This window comes from Hyalella azteca, unplaced genomic scaffold, assembly GCF_000764305.2.
Source record: "Hyalella azteca isolate HAZT.00-mixed unplaced genomic scaffold, Hazt_2.0.2 contig16542, whole genome shotgun sequence".
Taxonomy (NCBI): domain Eukaryota; kingdom Metazoa; phylum Arthropoda; class Malacostraca; order Amphipoda; family Hyalellidae; genus Hyalella; species Hyalella azteca.
This window is the reverse complement of record NW_025946360.1, coordinates 57,352-84,286: the sequence shown is the minus strand read 5'-3', so window position 1 is coordinate 84,286 and position 26,935 is coordinate 57,352. Positions and strand designations below refer to the sequence as shown.

Genomic DNA, 26,935 nt, shown 5'->3' with positions numbered 1-26,935 from the left:
TCGTCTACAATGAAAGAGGAGGACTTCAGAGTACTGTTAGTAATGGATGAGTACGCTCTGCATGCTTCAAATATTTTAAAATGAAGTTTTATTCCCAGTGTCCCCAGTAGCCCCGTTCGACGGGGCTACTCGAGACACTCTTTTTTTGCTTCTGGCACCTTACGAATAGCATATGGAATTTTTTTTAAGATGCCATTCGATAGCCCTCGCAAAGAGCTATAAGATGAGCCTAAACTTGTTTATGAAATGTTTCATGGTAAGAAGAAGAAGAAGAAAAAATGCTCAAAGCCATCCCGAGTAGCCCCGGTTGACGGTATCCCATCAGTAATACAGTAATATCACATCAATAATATCGTATACTAATACAGTAATATCGTATCAATAATATGGTACCCTCAACTGGGGTGACTTTGGCCGCCGGGTGACTTCGGCCCCTCGGCCCCGTTTTGAATTTTGTTTTGCAAACATAAGTGGGGTCATAAACGATGGCCAAAGTCACTCTGGCGTTTATGACCTTGTTTATGACCCTGGTGTTTATGACCCCGGCGTTTACGACCCCATTTTGTTGATGGTAATTAATGTTTATGGTAAAATCATATCAATAAAGGAAAAACAAGTAAAAATCACAGAAAATGTCATTTAGTCTACCTCTACATCATCTACAATGAAAGAGGAGGACTTCAGAGTACTGTTAGTAATGGATGAGTACACTCTGCATGCTTCAAATGTTCTAAAATGAAGTTTTATTCCAAGTGTCCCAAGTTGAAGTTTTATTCCAAGTGTCCCCGTTTGACGGGGCTACTCAGGATACTTTTTTTTTTGCTTCTGGCACCTTACGAATAGCATATGGAATATTTTTGAAGAAACCATGTGATAGCCCTTGCAAAGAGCTTTAAAATGAGCCTAAACTTGTTTATGAAATGTTTCATGGTAAGAACTTATGAATGAAAAATGTTCAAAATTGTCCCGAGTAGCCCCCGGTTGGCAGTATGTTTTCTACAATCCTTTTTTGTTATAGTGAATTCACTTGACTCGATTGAAATGGTGCAAAATTACGAGCCATTCTGGAAGCTTACCTACACAAGAAATGCTACATGGCTGCTGATATGAAGCTTGCAGTGGACAAGGTTGTTGTCAATGCTCAATGGCATCCAAGGTGCAGAGGGTGCAAGCAGCGTTGCCAATACAGTGGGGGGAAATAAATATTCGTACACTTGAAAAATCGTATTTTAATGTTTGTAAGTACACAAACTTAACAGGAAAAGTGACTTAAATTATGTATAGAGACGCATAGTATTCAAAAATACTATCAAAAGAAATTAAATCTCAATGTCACAGGTACATACATCAGATCAACAATGTACAGCCTACTGAGTCTCATTATTTGCACAGGTGCATCAGATCAACAATGTACAGCGTATCGAGTCTCATTTCCACAAGTACATACATCAGATCAACAATGTACAGCGTACCAAGTTTCATTATTTCCACAGGTACATCAGATCAACAATGTACAGCGTGCCGTCAACGCCAGACATGTTGAAGCAAGCATCGCTGCCGTTCGGTTTGGTGATCAGCCCGCTGGCGCGCTCGCAGCCTGGAGAACAGCCGCTCTACGCCGGCACTTCTCTTGCCACGGGACCTGTCCGCTGCAACAGATGCAAAGCATACATGAGCCCTTACATGAACTTCATGGATGGTGGCAGGAGGTGCGATTCCTTATACTGCAATATATGCTGAAGTTGAAAAATTACCAACTTGAGAATGGGTACCGGAATGTATATTTGAGTCAGAAAATATGTCGATTCAAGTTAAGAAATTATGGAATTTGTAAGTGCATAATCACAGAATTTGAAACTTTCATGAATATTTATAACAGCTCTGCATTTTGCTTGCATGCTTAGCGGTGAATTTGGAAGGTCAGAACATTGATTATTTGATGATAAACTTCATATTATGACTTTGCCAGATTTGTCATTTATTTATTTATTCCTATATCAAAAATTTCCTTGATAACATTTTCTGGTGTTTTGAAACAATATTTGGAGCAACGTCCTTAAATGGGTTAACTTATCATGGTAAACCTGGTGGCATCTATGCTTGTTGAGCATGGCTTTGTAATAACATCATGTAATTAAACATATTATTTTATTGCAGGTTCCAGTGCCAACTTTGTCATCAAATGAACGAGACGCCGCCCGAGTACTACTGTAACATGGACAGTCAGGGGGCGAGAGCTGACAAATACCAGCGTCCTGAGCTGTGTCTTGGAACCTACGAGTACATTGCAACGCCCGAGTACTGCAGAGTGAGTCTCATTTTGCAATAACCCGTTTCCGTATAAGCAAATGCGACATGGGCAGGGTATTGATATTTATTTAGTTTCTATTGTTCCCTCATAGAAATAAATTGAACAATTTCCTGGGGTACTTTTAAACATACCATTACTTGATTTGTACTGCTACTAATATTTATTGAAAAAATATTTTTCAATCCACTCTACTCCTCTGGCGGTTTGCAGGAAAAGCAGATGCCCAAGGAACCTGCCTTCATCTTCGTGCTGGAGATGAGCCAGTTGATGATACAGCGGGGACTTATCAGTCTCTTGTGCCAGAACATGTCGCAACTTCTCCAACATCTGCCCAAAGACTCCCTTGGTTAGAATTCTGAAATTTCAATATGATAGAACTAATATTTTGTTGGGACGTATAGAAACTGTTATTATTCGAGCATTAATTAGGTACTACCTATAGTTTTTCTTTCTCTAACCGGTGTATGTTAATTTGGAAAAAAGTATATCTTTTTGCACTGGAATGTTGTTAATTTATCTTGAGGTTATATTTACAGGCGGCCAAACGGATGAAAACAGCAGACTACGAGTAGGTTTCATAACCTATGATAGCAACGTGCATTTCTACAAGCTGCTGGGTCAGTCTCCTGAGATGTGCGTGGTGTGCGACAAGGAGGAGATGTTCGTGCCTGTGCCTGAAGGCGTACTCTGTGACCCCAACGAAGCAGCAGAAAATATTTCCAAGCTCATGGACAACATCCCTCAAATATTTCAAGGTACTAAGGAGAACTCGGGAGTTCTAGGCAGTGCTATTCAAGCTGGCATGTCCGCTCTGAAGGCATCAGGGCGCACTGGCAAACTCTTTGTGTTCCACTCATCTCTTCCGCAAAATGAAGGCCCTGGCAAGCTTAAAAACCGGGAAGATCGGAAACTCTTAGGAACTGAGAAGGAAAAATCTATTCTCACTCCACAGACAAACTTCTACAATAATCTGGCTCAAGACCTCGTTGGAGTAGGTTGCGGAGTTGATTTGTTTGTGTTTAATGATTCGTATGTGGACCTCTCGACGATCGGTCAAGTGTGCCGCTTGACTGGAGGCCAAGTGTATAAATACAGTTTTTTCCAGCGCGATCACGACAGTCGAAGGCTCCTCCAGGATCTCGAGCGCAACCTGAGCAGAGAGATCGTGTTCGATGCCGTCATGCGTGTTCGCACTTCCGCGGGTGTTCGAGCCGTCGATTTCTATGGTCATTTCTTCATGGCCAACACTCAGGACCTTGAACTTGCGTGCATAGACAGCAGCAAAGCTGTAGCTGTAGAAGTCAAGCATGACGATAAACTTACTGAAGACGATGGCGTTTATATCCAAGTGGCTCTTCTCTATACCTCCGTCGGCGGCCAGAGACGCCTCAGGGTCATCAATCTGAGTCTGAACACTTGCACACAAATGGCTGATCTCTACAAGAACTGCGAGCTCGACACTCTCATGAACTTCTTCGGGAAAATGTCTATGACTAAATTCCTAGAATCAACTGCTAAACAGGTTTGTGATTTGCCCTCGTTACTCTATGCTTACTTTCGTTAGTTTCAGCATACTTACATAGACGCATCTTAAATCTTTCACTGATAGTTTATGTACCACCTTAAGTTTTCGGTTGATGAGACTGATGCTGTGATTATTATTTGTTACAAGTATTCGCATGATGACAAATAATTGTTACGCGACTTTAATCTGTTACGACAACACATTTTCTAAAAAATATATAATTGAAGCTTTAGCTTCTATTCATTCGGAATTTTTCGTTAACATCACAGGTGAAGGAGCAATTTGTGTCACGCACTGCTAACATCTTGGCGTGCTACCGCAAGAATTGCGCAACTCCTTCTGCAGCTGGCCAGCTGATACTGCCGGAGTTGCTAAAGCTCTTGCCGCTTTACGTCAATTGCCTCTCCAGGTAAGTACGTGGCACCACGTTCGTTTTTTGTGGGCATGAGCTAACTGGACTTAGGCACAGTTTATCTCCTTACGGTAAAAAAAACTTGATACCCTATCGATTAGTTTCAACTCTGGCACACCATGTGTTACATAAATTTTGTGATAAAGCTGCGGATGAATTATCAAGTTTCTCAGATTAAACATACTACTAAATAATTTAATTTTCTTGTGTGTAGTGTCTTGCTGCTGGTGGCTTAATAACGTAAACACGTTGCAGATGCGAAGCTCTGAGCGGAGGGCAGGACCTAACATGCGACGAGCGCTCGCTTCACATCTACCATCTGTCGTCGTGCACCATCGAGGCGTCCATCGTGTACTATTACCCTCGTCTCCTGCCCCTCATCCACTGCGATGAAAACTCGGTCAGCGTCAGTTGTGTCATCTGTCTTTCTTATCATCAAAATAATGTCGAGGTGTATGCCTTAGCATACACTGCCTTAGTATACAATGCCTTAGCATACAGTGCTCTAGCATACAGTACTTTAGCATACTACCTATGCTTCAGCATTCAGTGAATGCTTTAACATGCAATGCCTTAGCATACACTGCCTTAGCATACAGTGCTCTAGCATACACTGCCTTAGCATACAGTGCTTTAGCATACAGTACTTTAAGATACTATGCTTTAGCATTCAATGCTTTAGCATGCAATGCCTTAGCATACAATGGCATGACAGACTAAACGTTGGTATGCGATACAATGATTTTCATTCTATTGTAAACCTACTTTGGTACAATTCATATTCAACCCCAACAAATATAAAATAATTATTTTTTTTAGTCTTCTACAGCATCGTCAAGCAGATTAGCCCAGTAACTTCTGTCTGCCAACTTTAAACTTTACCATACTGTGTGTAGAGTTTTGTAGCTGGAAACTTCTCCTCCTCGGGTCAACGCCTCCTACAACTTCATCAGGCTAATAAGCTCGTTTATCCTTCTCTTTCAATTTGGTTCTTCTTGAGCATTCGTAATTTTAGCTAAATACGTTTTTTTTTATTCTTCTACAAAGAAATTATTTTTATTTCAGTTTCCCTTTTTCTCCTCATTTAATATCAGGATCAAATTTAATCATCGTTTTCTGGGGAGAAGGTGGCGAAGTCGCGGGTTTTCTTTCCTCAAATAAATTCTTATTAGTAATTCTCGAGGTTGAGCTCTGCTATGCTCATTACATCCAAATTATGCTATTGGTACATTGTTCGTTCAATTAGGTGCTTAGCTTACAGATGATTGACCTAATTAATTTAATGTGTCTGTTTATAAACTTATCATATTGATAATGCTTAAATTTATTAATCAAGTGAGTTCATTCATTTGATAGTTGTGAGGATAGTTATAGACATTTTATATTCACGCGCATATCGGTAGGATTAAAAAAATCCGAGTTTGTTGTTAATGCAGTGCAATATACCAAGTAACTTTTGTGCTTACAATGTCCTTCATCAGTTTCTAATGATTTAACTTCCGGAATATTGTAGTTTTTTTATACAATCTAACTTTATTTCCCTCTCGTAACTTGTGTGTATCCTGCTACAGGATGTGGGCCTCCCAACGCCCGTCCGGACGTCCTACGAGAAGCTGCGTTCGGACGGAGCGTTCCTGCTGGAGAACGGACTGGTGATGTACTTGTGGGTGGGTTCTAACGCCCCCGTGCAATGGCTGAACGACGTCTTCGGCGTGAACGCTCCTCACCAGCTAGACCCAACGCTCTCTGACCTTCCCGAGATCGATAACCCGACCAGCCGCCGTATGCGTGCCATCGTTGACGAAGTCCGGTCTGAGTCTCCGTTATACATGCGCATGTACGTTGTGCCACAGCAAGGCAAGCACGAGGTGGTCCTTAGATCATATCTCGTGGAGGATAAGGGTGTCTACGGAGCTCCAAGCTATGTCGATTTCCTATGTCACATCCACAAGGAGATCAGGACACTTATGCAATAGTACATGTTTGATAGAATTTATTATACAAACACTTGAGTTCTATCTCTTGTGTTTATCTCTCTTGAAAAATGAGAGTTTTCTTTTTCATATTTTTTAAGTCTATTATGTAGAGGAAGAAGGAAGCTTCGAGAAGATGCTATTGGTTGTCAGAAGCGCTGTTTACTCTGAATTTGCTCCCTAACTTTTTAGGATGAAATTCTAGCCTAGCTTTATTGAAATGATCGTCGGAACTGATGGTACCAGATTTAGCTTATTAGAATTTCTGCCTGTTGTTGTGCTCAGATCGAAAGCTTCAGCAAGATATGCGCTTCTTTTATTTAGATAATTTTTTCAAAGTAAATAGAATAGCTCTTACGAGAGACTGAAGACTGCAATGAAAGGGAATACTGATAAATAACTTTAGCAGTAAAGGAACATTTAATCCACCGGCGTCATTTCATTTCGTAGCAGTAATGTAACTGCTTACAAGAATTCCCACTCCTGATGGCTAAATTCATTCCAGAAGCGTCAACTGCAGTCTATATTTCAGTCTTATACCGTACACTATCATGATTATCTTGCAATGGTCGTCTGATCGTTGTATAAATAAATACCCTGTGCTATCCGCGATAAAGAAACCTTTCTGAAGTGACCAGCATTTGTTTTACTGTCTCTGCTGGAGTTTTTTAGGGCAGCGCTTCTGACCTGATCAGCTTAATCGAAGCTTTGAAATATTTTTGGTTTGGGGGCGGGGGATCGGCCATTGACTGGACCGCCATTCTGTAGGGAGCTCACTTCACTTCTCTCTAGTTCGCGGGATCATACCTTGCTATTAAATTTCTGTAATTGGCCAAGAGGACATTTTTACCTGTTATGTTGCAAATGTGCAGGTCAATTTGTTTTAAAATGGTATTCAACTGTTTGTGATCGAATTTCCTGTATTAACCAATTTTGTGTTAGTAGGAATAAAGTGAAGTGTTGCCCCCTGCATTGCTGGTCTCCTGATTGGCCGCCTCCCGCCCTGTTTATTCGTATAGTGAGTTTTATCAAACATGTCATGCCGCCGTTACTGTAGAAACTTCTTCCAGCTTCATTATTTTTCCATCTTTTTCAATTGAAATAAGTGTATTGTACCCATGTAATAAAGTACATAAATATCTTATTCCCCTTCCAGTGGTCTTGAGTGTGTTACTAGATTTGAATTATTTATATTAGAGCGATAGGCACTGAAAATATTTCACTAAAAGAAGCTGATGATCCTTCATCTGCTGATTTTCACCTCGTCTTCGAGGCTTAATTGATATGGGTTTAATAATTCCTGGACTACATTTAATCCGCAATTATGCAAATTGCGTCATTTGTTACCAGTCAAGTATTTCATCTATAAGACTTATTGAACAAAACGTTTTTTTTTTTCGTTCTTTTCGATACTTAATGTTTCGTTTGATGTACATCAGTGATCCCACATCTGAATTAGGGGTTTTATTCGAAATGTTGAGTATTTCTTTGTTAAGGAAATGAACTGGGATAGTGAGAAAGATGGTTTGATTGAATTAAATAAGTTGAAGTGTATTTGAGTCGAATTTAAATTGATATTGAATGAATTTTGCAAGGCTTCTCAACGCATTGCGAATATGCTGTCCAGCTGAAATTTCTAGATTATTTTCCTGGAAATGGAAATAAGTTAAGGTTATGTTTGTTGAACATCCACGATCTTACGAAATCATTTTTATTTTTTCCTTCAAGACCACGAGATCTGTGCTTCTGCCTATAATACAAAGCGATTGTGTGTAAATTCTTCCATCTGTTGGACTTTACATTGACTGAACGAGCGTTTCAAGTTAATTTGCATTATGTTGACGTTAAAGTCAAAGGCTTCTTCGACTTCAATTTGGCTTACGTTTTATTTTGCCGAATAAACCTGTTGAAATGTTTTGAATTTTAGAGCCCGGAGCTTACAATCGTGGGAAAGAATTAATTAATTTTGAGTTTATCACAAACGGACGTAAAGTTGACTTAGATATTATTTTTTCGTCTCTTTCCTGTTTACATTTATTTGAGCGTCTAATTTCACGTTATAAGTTCTTGAAAGAACAAGTATCACATATATACATGGAGGCGATATTCACTGCTACCTTCCTGGTGGTGCAATTGATGCACGAGAGCGAGTCTTGACATGGTCTGCTTTATGTGTGTTGTGACCAACGGGATCGGTAATGCTATGCGCCCATATACTGTATATATTATACTATACAGTAAATAGGATACTTTGTAATGGTCCTGTTGTCTGGAAGAAGTGCTTCAACTAATCCTTGATGTGGGGTGTCTATAGGCTACTCACATTGCTTGCTCTGAAACCATTACCACTTGTTACATTATTGATATTTAATTAGAATGCATTAAGTCTGCTCCACGCTCTGTTGTATGCTATGTTGATTGAAAACTGTAGTCGATAGTTACAAATTTATTCCTATTATTCATAATTTCATTTTGTTATGGAGGTGCTCCCAAGACATGAAATTCAACTTCAAAATTCAACAAAGTGTTTCCTTCAACCGAATTCAAATTGTAGAAATAGTTGTTTCTACTGAAATTTTTTATCATTGATGATCGACTACGTATACTTGAAATTAGGGAAAGCTTTCTAGTTTTTTTTTTTCATAAACAGTTGGTTGCGAAAGGTCTGTTAAGTTCCTTCATTTAAAGTATTCTCTCAGTTCACTCAACATTTCCATACAGATTTCAGAAATGAAGCGTTTTTCTAAGATTTTGTTCCAGGCAACTTTGTCGTACTTGTATGAAGCTCAGTGACAGACACCATTGTTTATTTTCCATTTATTCTGCTTACGCTGCGTATGGTTCGAGAACTATTAAATTAGCCTTTGTATAGCGTTACTTAAACGGTATGTTCCCATATGTGGATTACTATTGTTCGAACTTATTCACTGTTATTTTAACTCTTAGTAGATCAATGCGAACTCAGCGATTGAATTAAAGTAGCTCTCATATTTTTCTATGTTTTCCAAAGTAAGTTAGTCGGTATGGGATTGTCATCAGTAGAGTAAGTAATGTTGCATTCTATTTTCCTCTGTAAATAAACTTTGCTGCTAATTTTCATAGTTTCTTTCTTGTTCGTTCCTCGGTCCCAATTACGAGATATATTGGGTAATGTCTTATTTACAAATTGAAATATTCAATCAATATTATCTGAAATGATGTTGAACGTTACTGCTTATTAAATAATAAAGAATCACTCGAGATTATTTGTGAGGAATATAATAAATGTCTTATTTTTTTCTCCATGAACCTCAATCAGATGGATGCATGTCAGTCATTTTGTATTAAATAATACCGTCGATTTATTAATATCAGGCCGTTGAATGATTGAGAATTTCAACTGCTATTCAGGCGAAATCTTTGATGCTCGTTTCCATTTATTTCTATACCCGAAAAAACAATTATTGCTATTTTAATTGAAATTTCGCACGTTTGCAATAATAGGTTTATCTAACGCCGCTGCCATATCATTTGATCTCAAGGCGTTCCTTTTGATGTAGCATTTAAAAGACGTATCGTTCGCTGCATTAAAATGTGCAAGCAATAGCCAGGCAATGTAGCTGTGCGTGTAGCGAGAGCTTGGCCTAGCGTAGCAATGCATGTAGCATGAGCTTGGTCTAGCGTAGCAGTGCGTGTAGCGTGAGCTTGGTTTAGCGTAGCAGGGCATGTAGCGAGAGCTTGGTCTAGCGTAGCAGTGCGTGTAGCATGAGCTTGGTCTAGCGTAGCAGTGCGTGTAGCGCGAGCTTGGTCTAGCGTTGCAGTGCGTGTAGCGAGAGCTTGGTCTAGCGTAGCAGTACGATTAGCGTGAGCTTGGTCTAGCGTAGCAGTACGATTAGCGTGAGCTTGGTCTAGCGTAGCAGTACGATTAGCATGAGCTGTACCTAATTATTGATAAATAACATTTACCTAGCAGCAGATAGTCCCGCGTAGCATAAAAGTTATTGAACGCAATGAATGGGTTATCGCGAGGCAGGCTCGACGCCTTGAAACCCAAGCCGGATCTGGGGATGTACGTCGGAAATGTCATCACTTTCGCCCTCGTTGTTGCTCCGTGCCACGCATTTAATTTTATTTATTTATTCTGATTAATTTTCTATTAAATTACTTGCGTTGTTTACGTTTTTTACTGACCAATCATCAGGCAAGTAGAAAATTCAACGTTTAATCACGATTATTGGTTCGTGGAGTTGCGTTTATCCTAAATTGTGGTTAAACGTTGAAGTAAATGATTAAGTATTTAAAAATATACTCCTCGAATCTGTGTTATTAATCGTGCCAGAATTTGTCATGATTAACTAAATTTTGTTTACTGATAATAACGATATTTTGTGTGAATGAGACGAGCAGAATTACGCACATGACAAGTGACTAAGAAGAAAAATATTTTGGGAACGAGGATTACTTGCAAATAAATCCTCTGATTGAGGCTGCCAAACTGAAGATAGTTTAAGAATTTGATGACCAACAATATCTATTATGAATGCACGAAATCCAGGGGCGGTATATATAGTGAGCTGAAGCAGTGTAGGCACCTCAGTCGTGTACAGAGGCTGGTATCGAAAGCAGTGAAAGTGCCGTGCAGAAATGCGATCATTGGACGAAAGTGAAGGGACTGCGCTTATAAGCTACAACTTGTTCCAGAAAGCTTGTGAACTAATTTGTGACAGAAATAATCATGCTGCTGCGAAACCTGTAGGCTTTTATGTCAATGTGACGTCTATTTTTCCGATGGAAACTGATAACTACGTTTCAATGACAGTAATGCCCACGTGAATGTTTTGCAAGCACCCCGCAAGCTTTTGCTTGGGTCTTGAGTCCGACTTACACTTTCTCAAGCTGGGCTTGAACGACTGAGTGGAAATATTTACCCAGAAGCAATTACGTGAAAATTTTTTTTACTCGCGATGGGAAATTACTGAAATTCTTTAAACATTTATGTGTATGACTGGAGAACCTGAATCCTTACGTGTCATGTACGCTCATTGTTTTACGCTCTCTGTGTAATGTCTTTGTTCCCTTGCCATTTAACCTATGCGAGTAGCATGGCAATGATTGAACTTCCATATGGCATTTGTTTTCCTTTCTATCAACGTTTTGGAAGCGAATTATGAAGGAAATGACCGATAAAATTTGCGATGAAGATTTAATGAATAGGAATAGCAGTCCATGAATCAGTGGACCTAATTTCATAATAATCTTACCAGGTGTGCTTTTCGAAGCTTTGGATGTAATTAGACGTCATTTTAAAGCTTCATATGTGTACATTCTGACATTTTTTAACTTGCAGTTAATGTCATATGTCAACATTAGTAATAAGCAGCCATTTCTCCCTTGATGAGACTGAAGTACTCATTTTGAACGTCCAATTTTTTTGAATTATTCAATCTCGTTAACATAAATGAAGGTATCAATGAATGTTCTTTTTCAGAGACTTTTTAGTAGGAAGAGTAATATTTACTTAGGAGTAAGGAAGCAAAAAAAAAAATATATTTCAAAACCCAGCAAGTTTTAAAAAAATTAAGCCGGTAGTTTTTAGAAATATATTTTAAAAATTACATTCAACGGCGCCCGTCGCTGTTTAGGCCTCTGCTCATTAAATTATTCGTTAAATACTTCCGTTGGTCTGGGAATTTATTTTACGATAATGTCTCGTAGCAGTACATTAAATACTCCGTCCACAATTAGTATGCATGGCAGTAATGGAAGGTTGAATATATTTCGATACGAGCTTGCCTTGTCCAGTCTATATCGAAGTTATAAATACTAATGCGCGCGTTCATTTGTTTTTGAATTTAAATTGATTGATTTGCCTTAGCGTTGCTGACTTCACGAAGCTTTTTTGTTCTCAGAAGCAAGCCATGTGGTGGTAGAGGTGGTTTCTACCATCGATACCATCCATCTACTTGATGGTTTGTACTAGCGAAACCATCAGATCGATCGAGTTTACAGCTTAGGTTAGTGTCGGTATAGGTTAGTGTCAGTATTATATTCATTGGAAAAGGTCATACATATGGCGATAATCTAGCGAATGGTGAATAAATTTATGGTTTAGTGTGGAATTACACGGAATTAGTTTAATTCATGAATTCGTATTTGGGCAAAAATTCATTGATTGACATGAAATCTGCTTAAATTGGCCTATGCATTCGAGGATATATTTTTTTTAATTTCTCTATCATCGTTCATATTTCAGGCGATTTTGATAAATAAAAAATATAGGAATGTATACTCCCATCTATATATTCCTATGCGCATGCTTCGTGTTTCCAAACATCCGCGCCCAGAGCAGTGAGTAATGCTATCCGTTTATTTCAATTGTTTCGTTCATCTTTCTATGTGTAAGATTGATGTGTAGCTTTTCTTGTTTTGTCGTAAATTAATTTGTAATTTTTAGTTGTAGTTTTTTTGCATCAGTATTTTGTCGTCAATTCTGTTTCCTAGAAGCGTTTTTATGATAATTCTGATGCACACGAAAGTATAAGGATGTATAGGAAATAAGGCTGCTATTTTCGATGCACATAATGTGCCTTTTTTCTGGGCCTAATTGTGTCGGGTTGATTCGCACGAGGGGGAAAGTGCATCGAAATTTGGACAAAGTTTAAATCAACAAATACACCTCGTATTGCCAATGCAGTTGAAACTATATAAACGAGAGAAAAATTATTTAATTTAATTTGTTTTAATCCCGGAATGCTTTTATTTCTGCGTAAAATTAGAAGTGTTTTTCTTATGCCGTCATAAAAAGTTATTGGACTAACTATCAAGTTAACGAAGGCTCGTCCACAGTAACACATGCAGGTACCCGTATGTATTGTAGCTTAGCGAGCTCTGTATCAGAATCGTATTTACATATTTGCATTTCATCATGATAAGAATATATAGGTCAAGAGTATACGCAGGGAATGCCATGATACTGCGGTTAAATGATAGATTTTAGATTTAGTTGTTTTAGATTTTCGTGGTTCATATATGCCAGTATTGCCGTTGCCTATTCTGGGAGCAAGATAGTTCACATGATTCAATGACTGTCGCTAAATAAAAATCTCTAACTATCTACGTATACGTATACATGTACCAACATCTCAATCTTGTTTGTAGATTTCTCGTTGACTTAATGTCAGCGCTATTTTCAACTAATTTCCGTGCATTGTTTCATCAATACCAGCATTGTTTTCCGAACAATACTAGTATTGTGGTCCAAGCAATACTAGTATTGTGGTCCTAACAATTCTAGTATTGTAGTCCAAACAATACCAGTATTGTGGTCCAAACAATACCAGAATTGTGGTCCAAACAATACCAGTATTGTGGTCCTAACAATACCAGTATTGTGGTCCAAACAATACCAGTATTGTGGTCCTAACAATACTAGTATTGTGGTCCAAGCAATACTAGTATTGTAGTCCAAACAATACTAGTATTGTGGTCCTCCAACCTCTTAATCTTATTTGTAGATTTCTCGTTGACTTAATGTCAGCGCTATTTTCAACTAATTTCCGTACATTGTTTCATCAATACCGGTATTGTGGTCCTAACAATACCAGTATTGTGGCCCAAACAAGACCACAAGTTTGTACCACAATACTAGTATTGTGGCCCAAACAATACTAGTATTGTGGTCCATGCAATACTAGTATTGTAGTCCAAGCAATACTAGAACTGTGGTCCAAACAATACTAGTATTGTGGTCCACATCGCGGTCCTTTACTACCAGTAGTATAGTTTCTAAATACTGGAAGCGTGGCTCGCTAATAGTATATAGTACCATTGATCACATTACCGGTATCGTAGTCCTTGATACCATCATCACGGCTCACATTTTACCAGTATTGTAGTTCTCGAGACCATCATTCCTCAATGCACACAATACTATAAGTATCTAACATCTCTACCAGTTCTGTGAACCACAAATACACCAGTTAGTTGTGAAAGTAATCTCAGTATCGTAATATTCGTGATTCCAGTATTTTAGTCTGCATCAAATGCTGCAGTCTTCATAACATGAGAATCATTCTGGAATCAATATAAGTTTTGCAGTCTCAAATGCATCATTATTGTTCATCATTGTGGTCGGTGTTGTGGTCTACATAATATTGATATCGTGGTCGTCAAATGGCATTAATTTAATTTTAAATTGGAGTATTAAAGAAGTGCTCACTACTAGTATATAATGTACCCCATATAAGACGGGCGCAGTGAACCGCATAATAACATAACCGAACTTGTGTGCCGCACTCATAATACCATATTCATCGAATCACACTCATAATACCATATTAGAAAACACCATATTCTATATCAACGCGCTATACCTATAGATACAGTAGTATAGTATAGTATCTTCGGCATTGCAGAATAGGCCTGGATAGGCCTGTCGCCGATTCTTGTAATTTTCTTGGCTAGACTGGCCTTTTGATCGAATCTTTTCAACGGACGGTAGATTTAAAATCGTTTCTAGATTTCAGTAGTTCCGTAGGGTACGAGGCATTTTAAGACTAAACAGATGATGAGATGCCTAAGGTCAACATACCATTACTGATCATGTCATAAATCTTGTCCTAATACTCGCTGAAATTTCGAAACAATTCTCGTCACAATACTCATCAACTCGTCACAATACTCAACTCGGCACAATACTCATCAACTCGTCACAATACTCATCATCTCGTCACAATACTCATCATCTCGTCACAATACTCATCATCTCGTCACAATACTCATCATCTCGTCACAATACTCATCAACTCGTCACAATACTCGTCAACTCGTCACAATACTCATCATCTCGTCACAATACTCATCATCTCGTCACAATACTCATTTACCCCTCCCTCCGCCTCGCAGCCTCTCCCCCAGATCGACAAAATTTCAGCTCCTCTCAGGAAGATCCTGCGGGCACTTGGTCAGGATCCTTCTTCCCGCCCGGCAATCAGGCTGCCGGGTATCAGTATCCTGATGGTACAGGATACCCATACTCAGATCCTCCAGGATCACAAAATCAGAATTCCTCAGGGTTTCAAATTTCGGATACACCTGGGTTTAAAACTCAGGTTATTCCAGGATACCAGTTTCCGGATACTAGACTGTTCCAAATACCTGGCGTCTCAGGATACCAGTATCCTGGATCTCAGGGCAAGATCATTACAGGGACTCAGGATCCCGGACAACCTCCTGTTAACAGCATCTCAGGTGGTCGGCCGGGTGAGGCAATTTGTACGGAGTTGCTTCTTGTTAAAAAATTAAACTTTTGCTCTAAAATAAAACTGAAATTAATGCGACTTCTTCAAAAAAGTTCCCCTTGCGATTTTCTTGCAGTCGAATTTCAGATTAAAACAAAAATAACCTTGACCGAGTAACTACGGTACTTCTACTAAACCAAATTAACGGATGTAAATAAAAGATATTGTGTTAATATCAATAATTTAAAGGCTTTTGTGTTGGAAAATATAAAAGAATGAAGTATTTCATGTTTGCATGTGTATTAAAAAAGTAATATCTTAAAACCCTGAATAATCGCGGCCAAATTACTGGAAAAGCACCCAATTAACCAATAACTTCAGAGAGTCTGAAATTTCATTTATATTATCGATGATGTAAATAATAATATTACTATCATTCATAATTTTTTCGTGTTATAGTAGTAGCTTCCTCATGTAATAATTTGTGCATAACTTATAACAGCTGTGAAAATATAGAAAATATAAAAGAAACACAGCCGACTAAAAAGTATCTGGCGTAGTTGAGATAGTGTAGTGGGCGTTTTCATTGATATCGCTTGCAACATTGAAATTTAGTGGTTACTATCGAATGGTACTTCATTGGTTCTTCAAATTGAATGGGTCGTCAATGGTTCTTTGTTGCGTAGTATTGGTTCTTACTTATGAGCATGAGTAGAGAATTGAGGAGTAGAAAGGATAAGTAAATTTCAACTTAACCCTTGCTGCCTTGCTTATATTTAGTTCAGCATCATTTCCAAAATATCTTTGCCATTTATTCTCTCATTTATTAATCTCCATTCAGTTCATACCAAATATATAGTAACTGTTCTTCGAGATGAATTGTTGTTCGGTTATTACGGTCTAATATCCTTGTCGACTGGTGTTCATTGCTTGTGAATTCAATAATTGGTTTTGAGAAAGTATTCATTAGGTAATTGATACTCAAATGGTCGTAGTGTTCATTACGGTTGGTTTTTATATGTAAAAAGTTTATTCAGTAAAATATATGCAGTAAAATAATCTTGACACAGTGATTTAATTGCTATATCTCGTACTGACATGAGGTTATTCATAACAAGACGACATATTTCGAAAGAAAAATTCATCGGTGTTAGTCAGAATCTAGAAGTTTAATCCAACTTGGTTTGGGCTGAACTGAAGCTAGATCTTCATTTTCATTGCAGTACATGAAATGTGAGATAATATAAATATAAGTCTTCTAATACTGCGACTTTGTCTCATTCACAATAATTTATTTTCAGGTTTGTATCGTCCAAACAGCGGATATCGTCCCCCTTCAAACTACCCTCCATTCTCTGGATACCCTCCTCCTGGGTATTTCCCTCAGGGAGCCTTACCCTCACAGGGGGCGGCTCCCCCTACGGAGTACGACAAGATCGTGGCCATCCTCTCACTCTTTGCTGAAGGAATCGAAGAACTGTCCGGCCGAATCGCAAGTCTTGAGAAAATGCAAGCAGAATTTCTAGTCTACAAGAAAAAAGTTGATGAAATCGCAAACAGTAAGAACATTGTTCGTGATAATAATGTCTTATTTGTCTAGCCTGACTGATGTACGTTTATAATAGATAAGAAGAATTTATCTCTCGATTCGCAATCGACGAATTTGTTTTCAGGTTAAAGTGGCTTTAGATTTCCTTTCATTTTGGTGAATACAAAGACATTACGTTCGATATTTTCCCTGTTTTCTAGGAGAAGATTTATCCGGCAGCGAGTCAACGGCAGTAAACAGAGTGGGAACACCAAACCAAACCGACCAAAACAATCAGGAAAAAGATGAGAAGAAGTCAACGGCAAAACCAAAACCAACAAAACCCAACAAACCACCGTCTACATCAACCACTAATTATCCTTACCCGAAATCTTGCCCGACCAACTTTGAAAGAATTGGTGCCGAATGTTTCTACATATCGTCACGCAGCTATAAGCGACTCAGCTGGCAGGTTAGTGCAAATATATTGACGTCACAGCTGCAGGTTGGTGATAAAAATACCTATATTGACGTCACAGCTGGCAGGTTGGTGCAAATATATTGACGCCACTGCTGCAGGTTAGTGCAAATATATTTAATATATTGACGTCACAGCTGGCAGGTTGGTGCAAATATATTGACGTCACAGCTGGCAGGTAAGGCTTGACTTCTTCGTTGCCTCAGCTGGCTGGTCAGACTAAGGTTAATGTTCCGAGTTATAATATTACTCAATTAGGTACTGAATTCGTGTTTTAAAAAATATTAAAAGCATCATGCACGGCAGTATTAAAATATCGTAGTAATTAAAGTTCGCCGTGAAGTTTACATGTTCTAAAATTCAATTCATTTTTTTCATATTCTGTTATTCTAGAATTCTCTTTTATTATGAGAATTACCTATCAACATGGCTTCTACAATCAACTATATTCATACAAATATTTAAAATAATAAATTATCTATAATCATTACGCAGGATGCTCAAGCCGCGTGCTCGGCCATGGATGCGATCTTGGCAGACCCTGACACTGAGCGCGAGGTGTCCAGTCTCAGCGGTTACCTCGGCCAGTTCTCTTCCACTGCCAGTGAGTTTCTCATGAACATCAAAAATGTATTTATTTATGATTTAAAAATTGATGCTGTGACAAAATCCCAATGCTAGGAAAAAAGTAGACTGTACGATATATATCTCAAGGTTAATAAGTTAGAGTAGCATTTATCTTCCTATATTTCGTATATCGCTGATATAAAATCTGTTACACTATTGACGATGAAAATTTTATTTTGTGCCGGTAAATTATTATATGAATTTACTGTATCTCAAATCCTATAGCAAATTAATAAATACAAACGTAATTAACATCATGCTAGGGAGAAATTCATGTGAATTTGTAAACTTCACATTCAAATTTCAGGTTACAGTTTTTGGCTGGGCGCGCTTTATCCCGGAATTTCCTGGCGCTGGATCTTCAGTGGGGCGGAGGTCCCTCTCACTCCTGCTTTGTGGACATACTCGTCAGATTCATCTAATCCTGTAGCTCGGCAAGCTCCCGTCGACGATGTTCCGCATCTTCTTTACCTGAGACACTACCTTCAGAGCAACGGCCAAAGCCAGGCACCATTGGTCAAAATGTTAGAAAATATTACCTCAGCCATTGGCGAAGAAACTGTTGCCAGATTTGTTGCCGAGGACCACGAGTCGAAGAAGATTCTTGAACGAATGGATTTGGGATTCAATCCCTTCGATTCCGATGCCGCGAATTACCGTAGATATGATGCCCAAGCGCCATCCATTGCATCGCAATTTCGGGCCCAAGGGAGGATTTATCCCAGCCCTTTAGAGAATTTTTTCAACCCCCTATTTTCATTTTTCAACCCTGCTCGTCCTAACAGAGGGAGCACTTTAACTTCTATGATTGATAGCATAAAATTTGCTTTAGGAACGACTCGGGAAGCCAAAGCAAGACCTATGATAGAACCTACAACCACAACTACCACACCTTTCTCTCCTCCAGCAACCACCATCGTCACGGTAACTAGAGCTTTAAGCAGTGGATCAGTTCAAGAGGATGACAATAATGATGGTAAGTCAGATTTGACATCGAATAGATCAGGCCGAAGATCGAAACCATGGGACACTGCGTTGGGTAGATGTTTGAGCCTTCAATCTGTCTATGAAAACGAGCGAAGTGTGTTCAAATATGCGGCAGGCCCTTGTGGCTATGAAAAATATTTCATATGCAAGAAAATGTAAAAAGTTCTTTGATCCTTGCAGAACATGCGCAGTAGGAAGTAAAATTAAATTTTTCATGCCAATAGTGCCAAGTTTTATCGGCGTTAGATCAATTATTCTCGGCGAGTATTATTATTATTGGTCGAGTGGAACATCGCGTGGTATTGGTAAATTATATTGGTGTGCTTATAAAAAAAACGATTCATCTCATTGAAAGGCCCTTCATTGGTGAAAGAGCACTTCCTATTTTTTTTGCTGACGCATAGGAAAACCTATTGATATAGCGACCAATTCAATTATTGTTGCTGAAGGTTTTAGGTTTAGATTGGCAAATGTTCGAAAGGATTAGCTAGTGTCCCCGCATTTTGATTAGTTTAGGAACATTTCAGTTCCCTCCCTCCAAAAAAACTTAGGCAACCTCACTCAATGAAATAAGTTTTAATTATACCAATACCTATTGTACAATTGAAATAAATTAGATGCAAAGTGCAGGCAACACAGTAAATGATAGTTTGAAACTTGTGCACAGAAACGATTAAAAAAATTGTGCTTGCGCCTTCCATGCTTTCCGATAGACAGCATTCAGCTGTGTTGCATTTACTTATTTATTATTTTGATCAATTTATTGAATATTATGATCAACTTCATATTTGGATCAATTTATTTAATTAGAAAGTTTGCAACATTCTCACACTCCTGCATCGATAAATGAAAGCGTAGAAAAAGTATATAATAATTTTCAAATTTTCTTATGAGCAAATAATTTAGTGAAAGGCGTGCAATAAAGAGTTCAAAGCATTAACGTTTATTTAATAATTCCATATTATAAAATAACAAACGGCATAAATTGAGTAAATTGATAACAGTATTTTATTGTAATTAATAACTTATTAACAACTTACAATCAGTTGGTAATAGAAAGCAGAATTTTATCCATCTGCATAAGATTATCTGATACAATGTGTTTTACTCATAACTCGTGCATAGATAACAAATTAATTCAACTTTTAAGTAGCATCCCCTCTACAGCCCATGTTAAGTGCCTGGTCCCTGTTTTGCCACTACAGAAAAAGAATTAATGCTGTCAAGCATAAATTTCAGAACTTGTTAATTTTTTGTTTTTAAGACACTTCTTTGAATAACGTCAAGCAAAATAAACGATATCGTACTGATATGCCTAGCTGACCATTGTGTGCTGCGCGTAGCACTGAAGTGTCATGTACAGAAAACTTATTAATTGAACCCTGGATGTATATTATTTTATTATTTAGCAGAACCTTGACATTTGAATCTGTTATGCACGGTAACATGGTGTTAAACCTCTTCATTATTACACTGGTATTATTTTTTTCTTTGAAAGTAGTATTCTGCGAAACAATAGCTAATACAGACTTAAAAAAATAACAATGTTCGTGTAGATAAGCCAAAGCTTGTCATGATCAGTAGTCGCGGTAACTATAGGGTATCTCGGCGAAGGGTCGTTATTAAATTGTAGTTTATTGATTAATTATAAAAATTTTCATAGTTAGACATTCATGTTAAAGCCAAATAGATTATCTATATATAATAAAATATTATGTTCATAATATATTTATATAATCTTGATACGAAAGGAAGTGAATTGAATATTATTATGAAGATTTGAGAAATATTTTTCTCTTATAAACTGTTTTTATAAAAAATGCAGAATTTATGCAAAGCAATGACGAAGCTACATCAAAAACACGTTCAAATATTTAAACATTTTTTTGCGGCAACAGCCTTATTACGAACTATGATTTGATGGCGGCAAGCGTTCATGTAAGTTTTAGGGTTATGATTTTAGGGAGAATCAATCTATTTCCAGATTGCAGTGAACGAGCTTCAAATATTGACTTTCTAACCAGGAACTTTAACAATAAAAGTTGTTGAGCCTCACATGAAGAAATATTTGTTTTTAAAACACTGAATTTCCCCAACTTAGGCATTTGCAATTGAAGAATGATAATATTCTTATTTAAAAATACAGGTTTTAAAAATACAGGTAATTTTAAATTACCTGCGATTTCAACAATTATCAATTATGAAAGCAAATCAGTTTCCCGCTCTCCTAATAACCCCTGGAAAATACAATAACCATCGCTCGAAAGAATAGACTAAAGTCTAATTTCCGAGGCTGGCAATGTCGTGCAGTCTGTTGATGATGGACACGACGAGGATGGTTTTGTACAGACGCAACATTCGCACCTGGCGAGTGTTGCGGCCGTCCAGTCTGCTCCCAGGCCTATTTCTGCCTTTTGTGCCACTGCTGCTGTTTTTGGCTTTTTTGCTGCCCTTTTGGCCCTTAGCGCTGCTGTTGCCGGCCCTTTTACTGCCGGTGCCCGTTATGGCAGCGCTGCTAAATAGTAGAAAAATGTTTGTCAAAATCAAAAATGTTTGCAAAAAAATCTTGCGTTGAATTTTTTACAATAAATAAACTCTCGCAATTAACTAGAGAGTAATCAAAACTAATCAATTTTCTGACCTGTAAACGGTACACCTAGAAACGGCCAACGCATTCAGAGTTATTAAGAGGAGACTAAATGTTTGTCAATATATTTGACAAACAAATTATCCCGCTTATAATTTTTTATGTCTCAAATTAAATTCTTGGAAGCAATCTACTAAAACTTGATACTAATAATTGATACATAGTGTTTTACGAATTTCAAGATAAAACAAATAACTTTTGTTCTTGTTAGAGAATGACAAAGTATTAAAGAAGTGAATATAATGAAGAGGGCTCTTTCGCCTATTTGTCCAGTAACAGTAAATATGTAATTGAAAAATTAGGTTCCGACTTAAACAAATACAAAATTCTACGGAACATAAAATTTGTTACAACAGTTATTCGTACCAATAGCATAACGTGGAGTAGGAGTGGAGTCAGCAGAGAAGATGGAGCGCGGAGATATGAAGAAAACGGCGATGTCCCGACGCCGAAATTCTTCCACTAATTCTGGGGAGAACTGCGAGTAGAGAAATCATATAAAATATGTCTATAAAACTACATGACTTTAAGAATAGTCACCATTAAATTTAAAATAAATTTCTTAGGATGTTTAGATTTGTTTTATTTAAACTTTGGTTTAAACTAACGACCTTACTCATATACCGTAAATGCATGGGGAGTGACTTAGACCGTTCCGATATTTAAGAAAAGAAAACCCTTTATACTCAAGAAGTTCTTGCCTTAGAGAAATTGTATTGATGGCTCTCAAAGTACCATGAGATAACCTACAACTGCAATAGACAGATATATTTTATATATTTAATGTTTGACTATTTGCATCACAAAATTGTACACGCTAAAAATAGTCAAAGTCTATGGTACAAATTACTTCGTACTGACACTTTATAATAAAGAGTCATAATATATTAAAGTAAGGCAGACTCTTCAAGTTTTCATCACTTCGTCTGCTGAAATTAATTAGAATAAATCATAATAACATACCGTGTTAATATCTTGCAGTGAACAGGCAGATATAAGCACGACCCGGGCGCTGCCCTTGCGGTAAGGATAGCGCAGGGCTGTGAGGACCGCCTCGTGTAGACGCCCGCGGGACGAGAGGCCGAAGTGAGCGAGATCGTCAATGTTCTCGGAGTACGAAGACTCTGAGGTAGATTCCAGTGGGGGGACCGGGACATCTTTTTGGAAATCAGTGGGAGGATTTCCATGGGAAATTGCGTCTATACCGTGCACTCCATAAGTTGGAGAATTCTCAATTTTGGGAACGGCCGCAGTTATTCTCTTGCTGAGACTATGCATTGAAAGATTACGTTTTTTGGAGCTCCGGCCTCTGTGTTGTTTTCGCTTTTCTATTGTGTGGCTAGCAAAATCTTGGCCACTTTCGTTATCACCCTGGTCATGTCTCTTGCGTGTTTCAAAATCTCTTTCAATTTTCACGTTGTCCCTGTTTCTTCGGGTTTCTCTCCCACTTTGGATCTCGTTGGCTTCCGCGCGGGTTTCTTCCTCTTCAAGCTGGTTTCCGGACCTCAGAGACACCGAGCCCCGCTCGAGGTTGTCCCCAAGGGTCGCCATGAGGTTATGGGGCTCCCCTACAAGCTGGGGGGAGTGGTGGGTGTAGTGCACCAGGGAATGTGTGCTGCTGGCGTAGCTGTAGCGCATGATTCCCATCTGCAAGCTAAGCAAGAGAAAAATTCCAATAAATAAATATTCGATTGCATTTGACCGTTTTTAAAAATGTTGCACCATTTGGAGATAAACACTAATGATAGTTAATACTGCATTTATGCAATTTACCGTCTACCGAGGTTAAAAGGAACTGTTTCAGAATATCGAAATGATAGTTATACCCTTAGCTTAGACTCACTTCATGTTCCTCCTGCGTGCTGTGACAAGAAGCTGCCTTGGCAGATACCGCAACACTTCATGGTAAGACTTGTTCAAACAAGGTGCACTCTCTACAAGCAGGAGAATGTCACCCTTTATGCCTTGTTCCGGAGGAACAGATGAGTGTTCACCAACGTCTTGTGTATGGGAGAGCACAGCAGGAGTTTCGCCAGAAGTTGTGTTTTTGCCAAATACTGTGTCGCGATTGCGGTTCCAGACGTCGACGTCTCTCTGGTTCAGGCGATATTGCTCTTCGGGGAGAACAAACATGCATGTCATTCAGCATTTAAAATTTATTGGAAGAAATTTTCAAATGAAACATCAGTGCATTAATTGCATTCGTATAAGAAAGTTACTTTGCCTAGCTTTTATTTTAAAACTGTTTAGTACAGACAGTAAAACAAGAAAAACAAGTTCTAGAAGGAGTTTTAACTTCGGTGGAATTTCTCACATCACTGTAAAATTCATGGTTTTCGCTCAAATAGTTTCAATAGAACAAAATTTATCAACCTAGTTTCACAGGAAACGATAAATTCATCCCATTCATGAAATAAAAATTCAAAACATATATTGCCGCCTCACCACATATAGTCGTTTCATCAGGGATGATGTCCTTGTTTCTGTAGCCGCAGACTTTAGCGAAGGACCAGACGACACCGCAGACCAGCCCCGTCTCTTCGTCGCTTACTTCCGTCGCCGAGAACAAATGCGACCTGAACGATGAGGCCTCTTGGGTGCTGTTCAAATCTGCATCAAGTTCATTTGCTGTTGAGTAATTGGTGTTGACAGAGATATGCCAAATCATAAAACGATGTTCCACGATTTGGCGATCAACAACAAGCATTGATAAATACAAGGATAAGTGACTCGTATACTATTTCATTGAAAATCCGGATGGAATTAGTACCTAAGACATAAAATAAATCGCAGAAGTACTCCTGAATGGATGAGTTTGATAAATTGTAAAATCAAGAGGCAACTTTATCACAGACATTCAAACGCTGAGTAAATATGATATTTGAAACATTAATCTGGAAGAACTGTTTTCATCCAACATAAATTTTCGTTACACAAAAATTATTTTTTTATTTACAACCTTCTTGATTTTTCCTCCGATGTTGATGGAACAAGACACCCAGCACTCCGTAAAGATCATTATCATGTTCAGGTGCTGGTGGTTCTCTCAGTTCATCCTGAGACTGGAAAGGGTTACGTGCATTGTGGGAGCGCAGCTGTAAGACGCACGCCCTGTAGAAAGGTAGCGCCGCCACTGTATGCTGACACGAACTGAAAAAAAGTGAATAGCGATGTTTTTTTTTTTAAATGGGAATCGTTCAGAGTAGCTGTTACTGGCAGATTCGTGTAAGAGGATGGATTTATTAAAGATTGGAGCTAAAGAGTTAATCGAGGAAAAGATTTTGAATACTGTAGAACACTTGATGTATGTAAAATACGATGATTGATATGAATCGACCATAGCATCCCACAATATCGTGTTGTGCCTACATATTATATTTTTCACGTTTCACATCGATTCTCCGTTGACTGTAGGGATTGACTCACGCAAGCTGGGAAGATTCCGACAGGATGAGGTGGTGACACATCAGTTCTGCTGCAGTCAGTGGATTAGGATTTGCAGAAACTTGTGGATGATCTGCCGAATCTATCGGACTCGAGCAAGATTCTGACGCCTGTCAGGTGCACAAAATTGAGACTCAGAAATGCGACTCACTACAAAGATTTTTTCTAGACTTTATGTATTAAATCGTTCCAAGAATTTGACCGGTGGAAAAATACTGGAAACGGAATTTAGTACTCTCCCAATCAATAACGCGGAAAATGTACGCACCTCCAAAAGAAATTTTGTGTGCATTTCAAATTCTTTCAAAAGGCTTGAAATATTAAACCATATAAAAGCTTATTGTTAATTCGAATAAATAGGCATCTATACAATATAAAAGGCTCTCAACATGCTATGTTAAATCTCCACTAGCAGCATGGGGATTGTTGAGAAAAACCTGTGTTTTAAACGAGGTTGTAAGCAGTCCGTGATTGGCTGTGGCTGAGAGCCAATCGTCAGTAAAGACGATGCAGATGTCGCTATACAGGGAGCACGTCACTTTCGTATCAGTGTCGAGAGATGACGTGTCATGAAGCACCGCCGTGACTGACGACAAGTCACGCAAAATCGTCACATGCTCGTCGCCCATGAATGGCAGGGACACGAGAGTCGAGTTTACCACAACCTGAGGATGGCCATCTTTATGTTACGAAATAAAATTTTCGATAATTTACATGCGGTAACGTTTATACTTTCATCTTTGCAACAGTACCTGGAAATGCAATAAACCAAGTAAAAAGTTAGTGGCTCATACATATAAAAATAATAGTAATCTTATAAAAAGTATAAATATCAAGTTTTTAGTTGTACTTTAACGAAACACCCTATAATAATCGTTGGACAATCATTTAATAAATAAATAAATTTCAATTTCAAGTTATGTTGAAATAACTTATTTGTTTATATTAACTTCAAGTTCAAAAAGTTTTGGGGTAAGAAGCTTGTCAAGTTTTCTTACCTCGTCATAGTTGATCTTGACAGAGCTGTTGCCCACAATAATAATAAGCTCTCCATCATGCAGCAAATGAGATGCCGTATCCGAATACCCATCTGTTCCATTGAACAAGTTCTTCTCATGCTTTCTGTACTTAATAACTACTTTCAAACCGTAAAGTTCATGCGCAAGTAACAGCACATCCCTGCAGCCTTCATTTAGAAGTTTGACGTTCCCTCGAAGGTCTATGAAGAGGTCAGGATAAAACAGAACTCCAGGGCTTGCATGTGGAGGCACAAATTCGTTGTATACACGGTAGGGTTGACGTAGCAGGGCAAGGTAGTGCAAAATATGCTGCCACATCACGCTCTGCCGGCTGCGGTCAAGGGCTTGATACGTCGAGCTTTGATGGTTGATTAAATCTTGAACTGGAGGGCCGCGGGATGTTAATGAACGCGCTACCTCCAGCAGTGAGTGCGTCGCGACTGGTAAAGGTACCTGGACATGAATAAAATTATTTCTTAGAATTTCAGGAACCTAACCGAAAATATGATTTGTAAACGAAGTTTTAAGAACATGACGGTAAATATATTGATTTTTTGAAAACCATTTTTCTAGGAACTAGACAATAAATATAATGATTATTTTACCCAGTGTTTCAGGATACTTACCAGCAAATATAATATATTTAATCGATGTCTCAGGAATATGACCGTAAATATATTTTATTAACATTTATCAATGCAGGCATAGCCCAACAAATGTTCATTGAAGTTTGTGAAGAATATAAGTTCACAATGACTAATAATGT

At 38.3% G+C, this 26,935-nt stretch overlaps 3 protein-coding genes across 4 annotated transcripts in view; 2 read left to right on the top strand and 1 right to left on the bottom strand.

Annotated features, from left to right (window-relative positions):
• LOC108666166 (protein transport protein Sec24C) overlaps positions 1-9,315 on the top strand; it is a 12,511-nt gene extending 3,196 nt beyond the window's left edge. Inside the window, exons 5-12 of the mRNA XM_047884931.1 lie at positions 975-987; positions 1,494-1,709; positions 2,158-2,308; positions 2,522-2,657; positions 2,848-3,833; positions 4,106-4,245; positions 4,504-4,648; positions 5,820-9,315. Of these exons, the coding sequence (XP_047740887.1) occupies positions 975-987; positions 1,494-1,709; positions 2,158-2,308; positions 2,522-2,657; positions 2,848-3,833; positions 4,106-4,245; positions 4,504-4,648; positions 5,820-6,224 (2,192 nt within the window). The 3' untranslated portion in view covers positions 6,225-9,315. The remainder of the gene's footprint in view (positions 1-974; positions 988-1,493; positions 1,710-2,157; positions 2,309-2,521; positions 2,658-2,847; positions 3,834-4,105; positions 4,246-4,503; positions 4,649-5,819) is intronic.
• Positions 9,316-12,450: 3,135 nt separating this feature from the next.
• Positions 12,451-19,999, top strand: LOC108666168. 2 transcript variants are annotated; one of them, XM_018152987.2, is made up of 6 exons: positions 12,451-12,548; positions 15,105-15,461; positions 16,741-16,998; positions 17,189-17,439; positions 17,941-18,049; positions 18,380-19,999. In XM_018152987.2, exons 1-6 carry the CDS (start codon positions 12,482-12,484, stop codon positions 19,216-19,218), a joined length of 1,881 nt encoding a protein of 626 aa, XP_018008476.1. In that variant the 5' UTR covers positions 12,451-12,481; the 3' UTR covers positions 19,219-19,999. The 2 variants fall into 2 exon arrangements, with proteins under 2 accessions (XP_018008476.1, XP_018008477.1); XM_018152988.2 differs by lacking the exon at positions 15,105-15,461.
• Positions 20,000-21,339: 1,340 nt separating this feature from the next.
• LOC108666167 overlaps positions 21,340-26,935 on the bottom strand; it is a 31,085-nt gene continuing 25,489 nt past the window's right edge. The window contains exons 26-35 of the mRNA XM_018152986.2: positions 26,149-26,622; positions 25,588-25,815; positions 25,133-25,260; positions 24,666-24,856; positions 24,152-24,316; positions 23,550-23,820; positions 22,670-23,360; positions 22,073-22,184; positions 21,709-21,715; positions 21,340-21,574 (exon numbers count right to left, since the gene is read on the bottom strand). Of these exons, the coding sequence (XP_018008475.2) occupies positions 21,340-21,574; positions 21,709-21,715; positions 22,073-22,184; positions 22,670-23,360; positions 23,550-23,820; positions 24,152-24,316; positions 24,666-24,856; positions 25,133-25,260; positions 25,588-25,815; positions 26,149-26,622 (2,502 nt within the window). The remainder of the gene's footprint in view (positions 21,575-21,708; positions 21,716-22,072; positions 22,185-22,669; positions 23,361-23,549; positions 23,821-24,151; positions 24,317-24,665; positions 24,857-25,132; positions 25,261-25,587; positions 25,816-26,148; positions 26,623-26,935) is intronic.

What these genes read in the sequence shown, in the direction of transcription:
- LOC108666168 (XM_018152987.2), top strand. Translation starts at nt 12,482, where the DNA reads ATGTATACTCCCATCTATATATTCCTATGCGCATGCTTCGTGTTTCCA. An exon ending in AAACATCCGCGCCCAGAGCA is followed by an intron (nt 12,549 to 15,104) that starts GTGAGTAATGCT and finishes TCCGCCTCGCAG; the next exon opens with CCTCTCCCCCAGATCGACAA. An exon ending in CCAGTTCTCTTCCACTGCCA is followed by an intron (nt 18,050 to 18,379) that starts GTGAGTTTCTCA and finishes TTCAAATTTCAG; the next exon opens with GTTACAGTTTTTGGCTGGGC.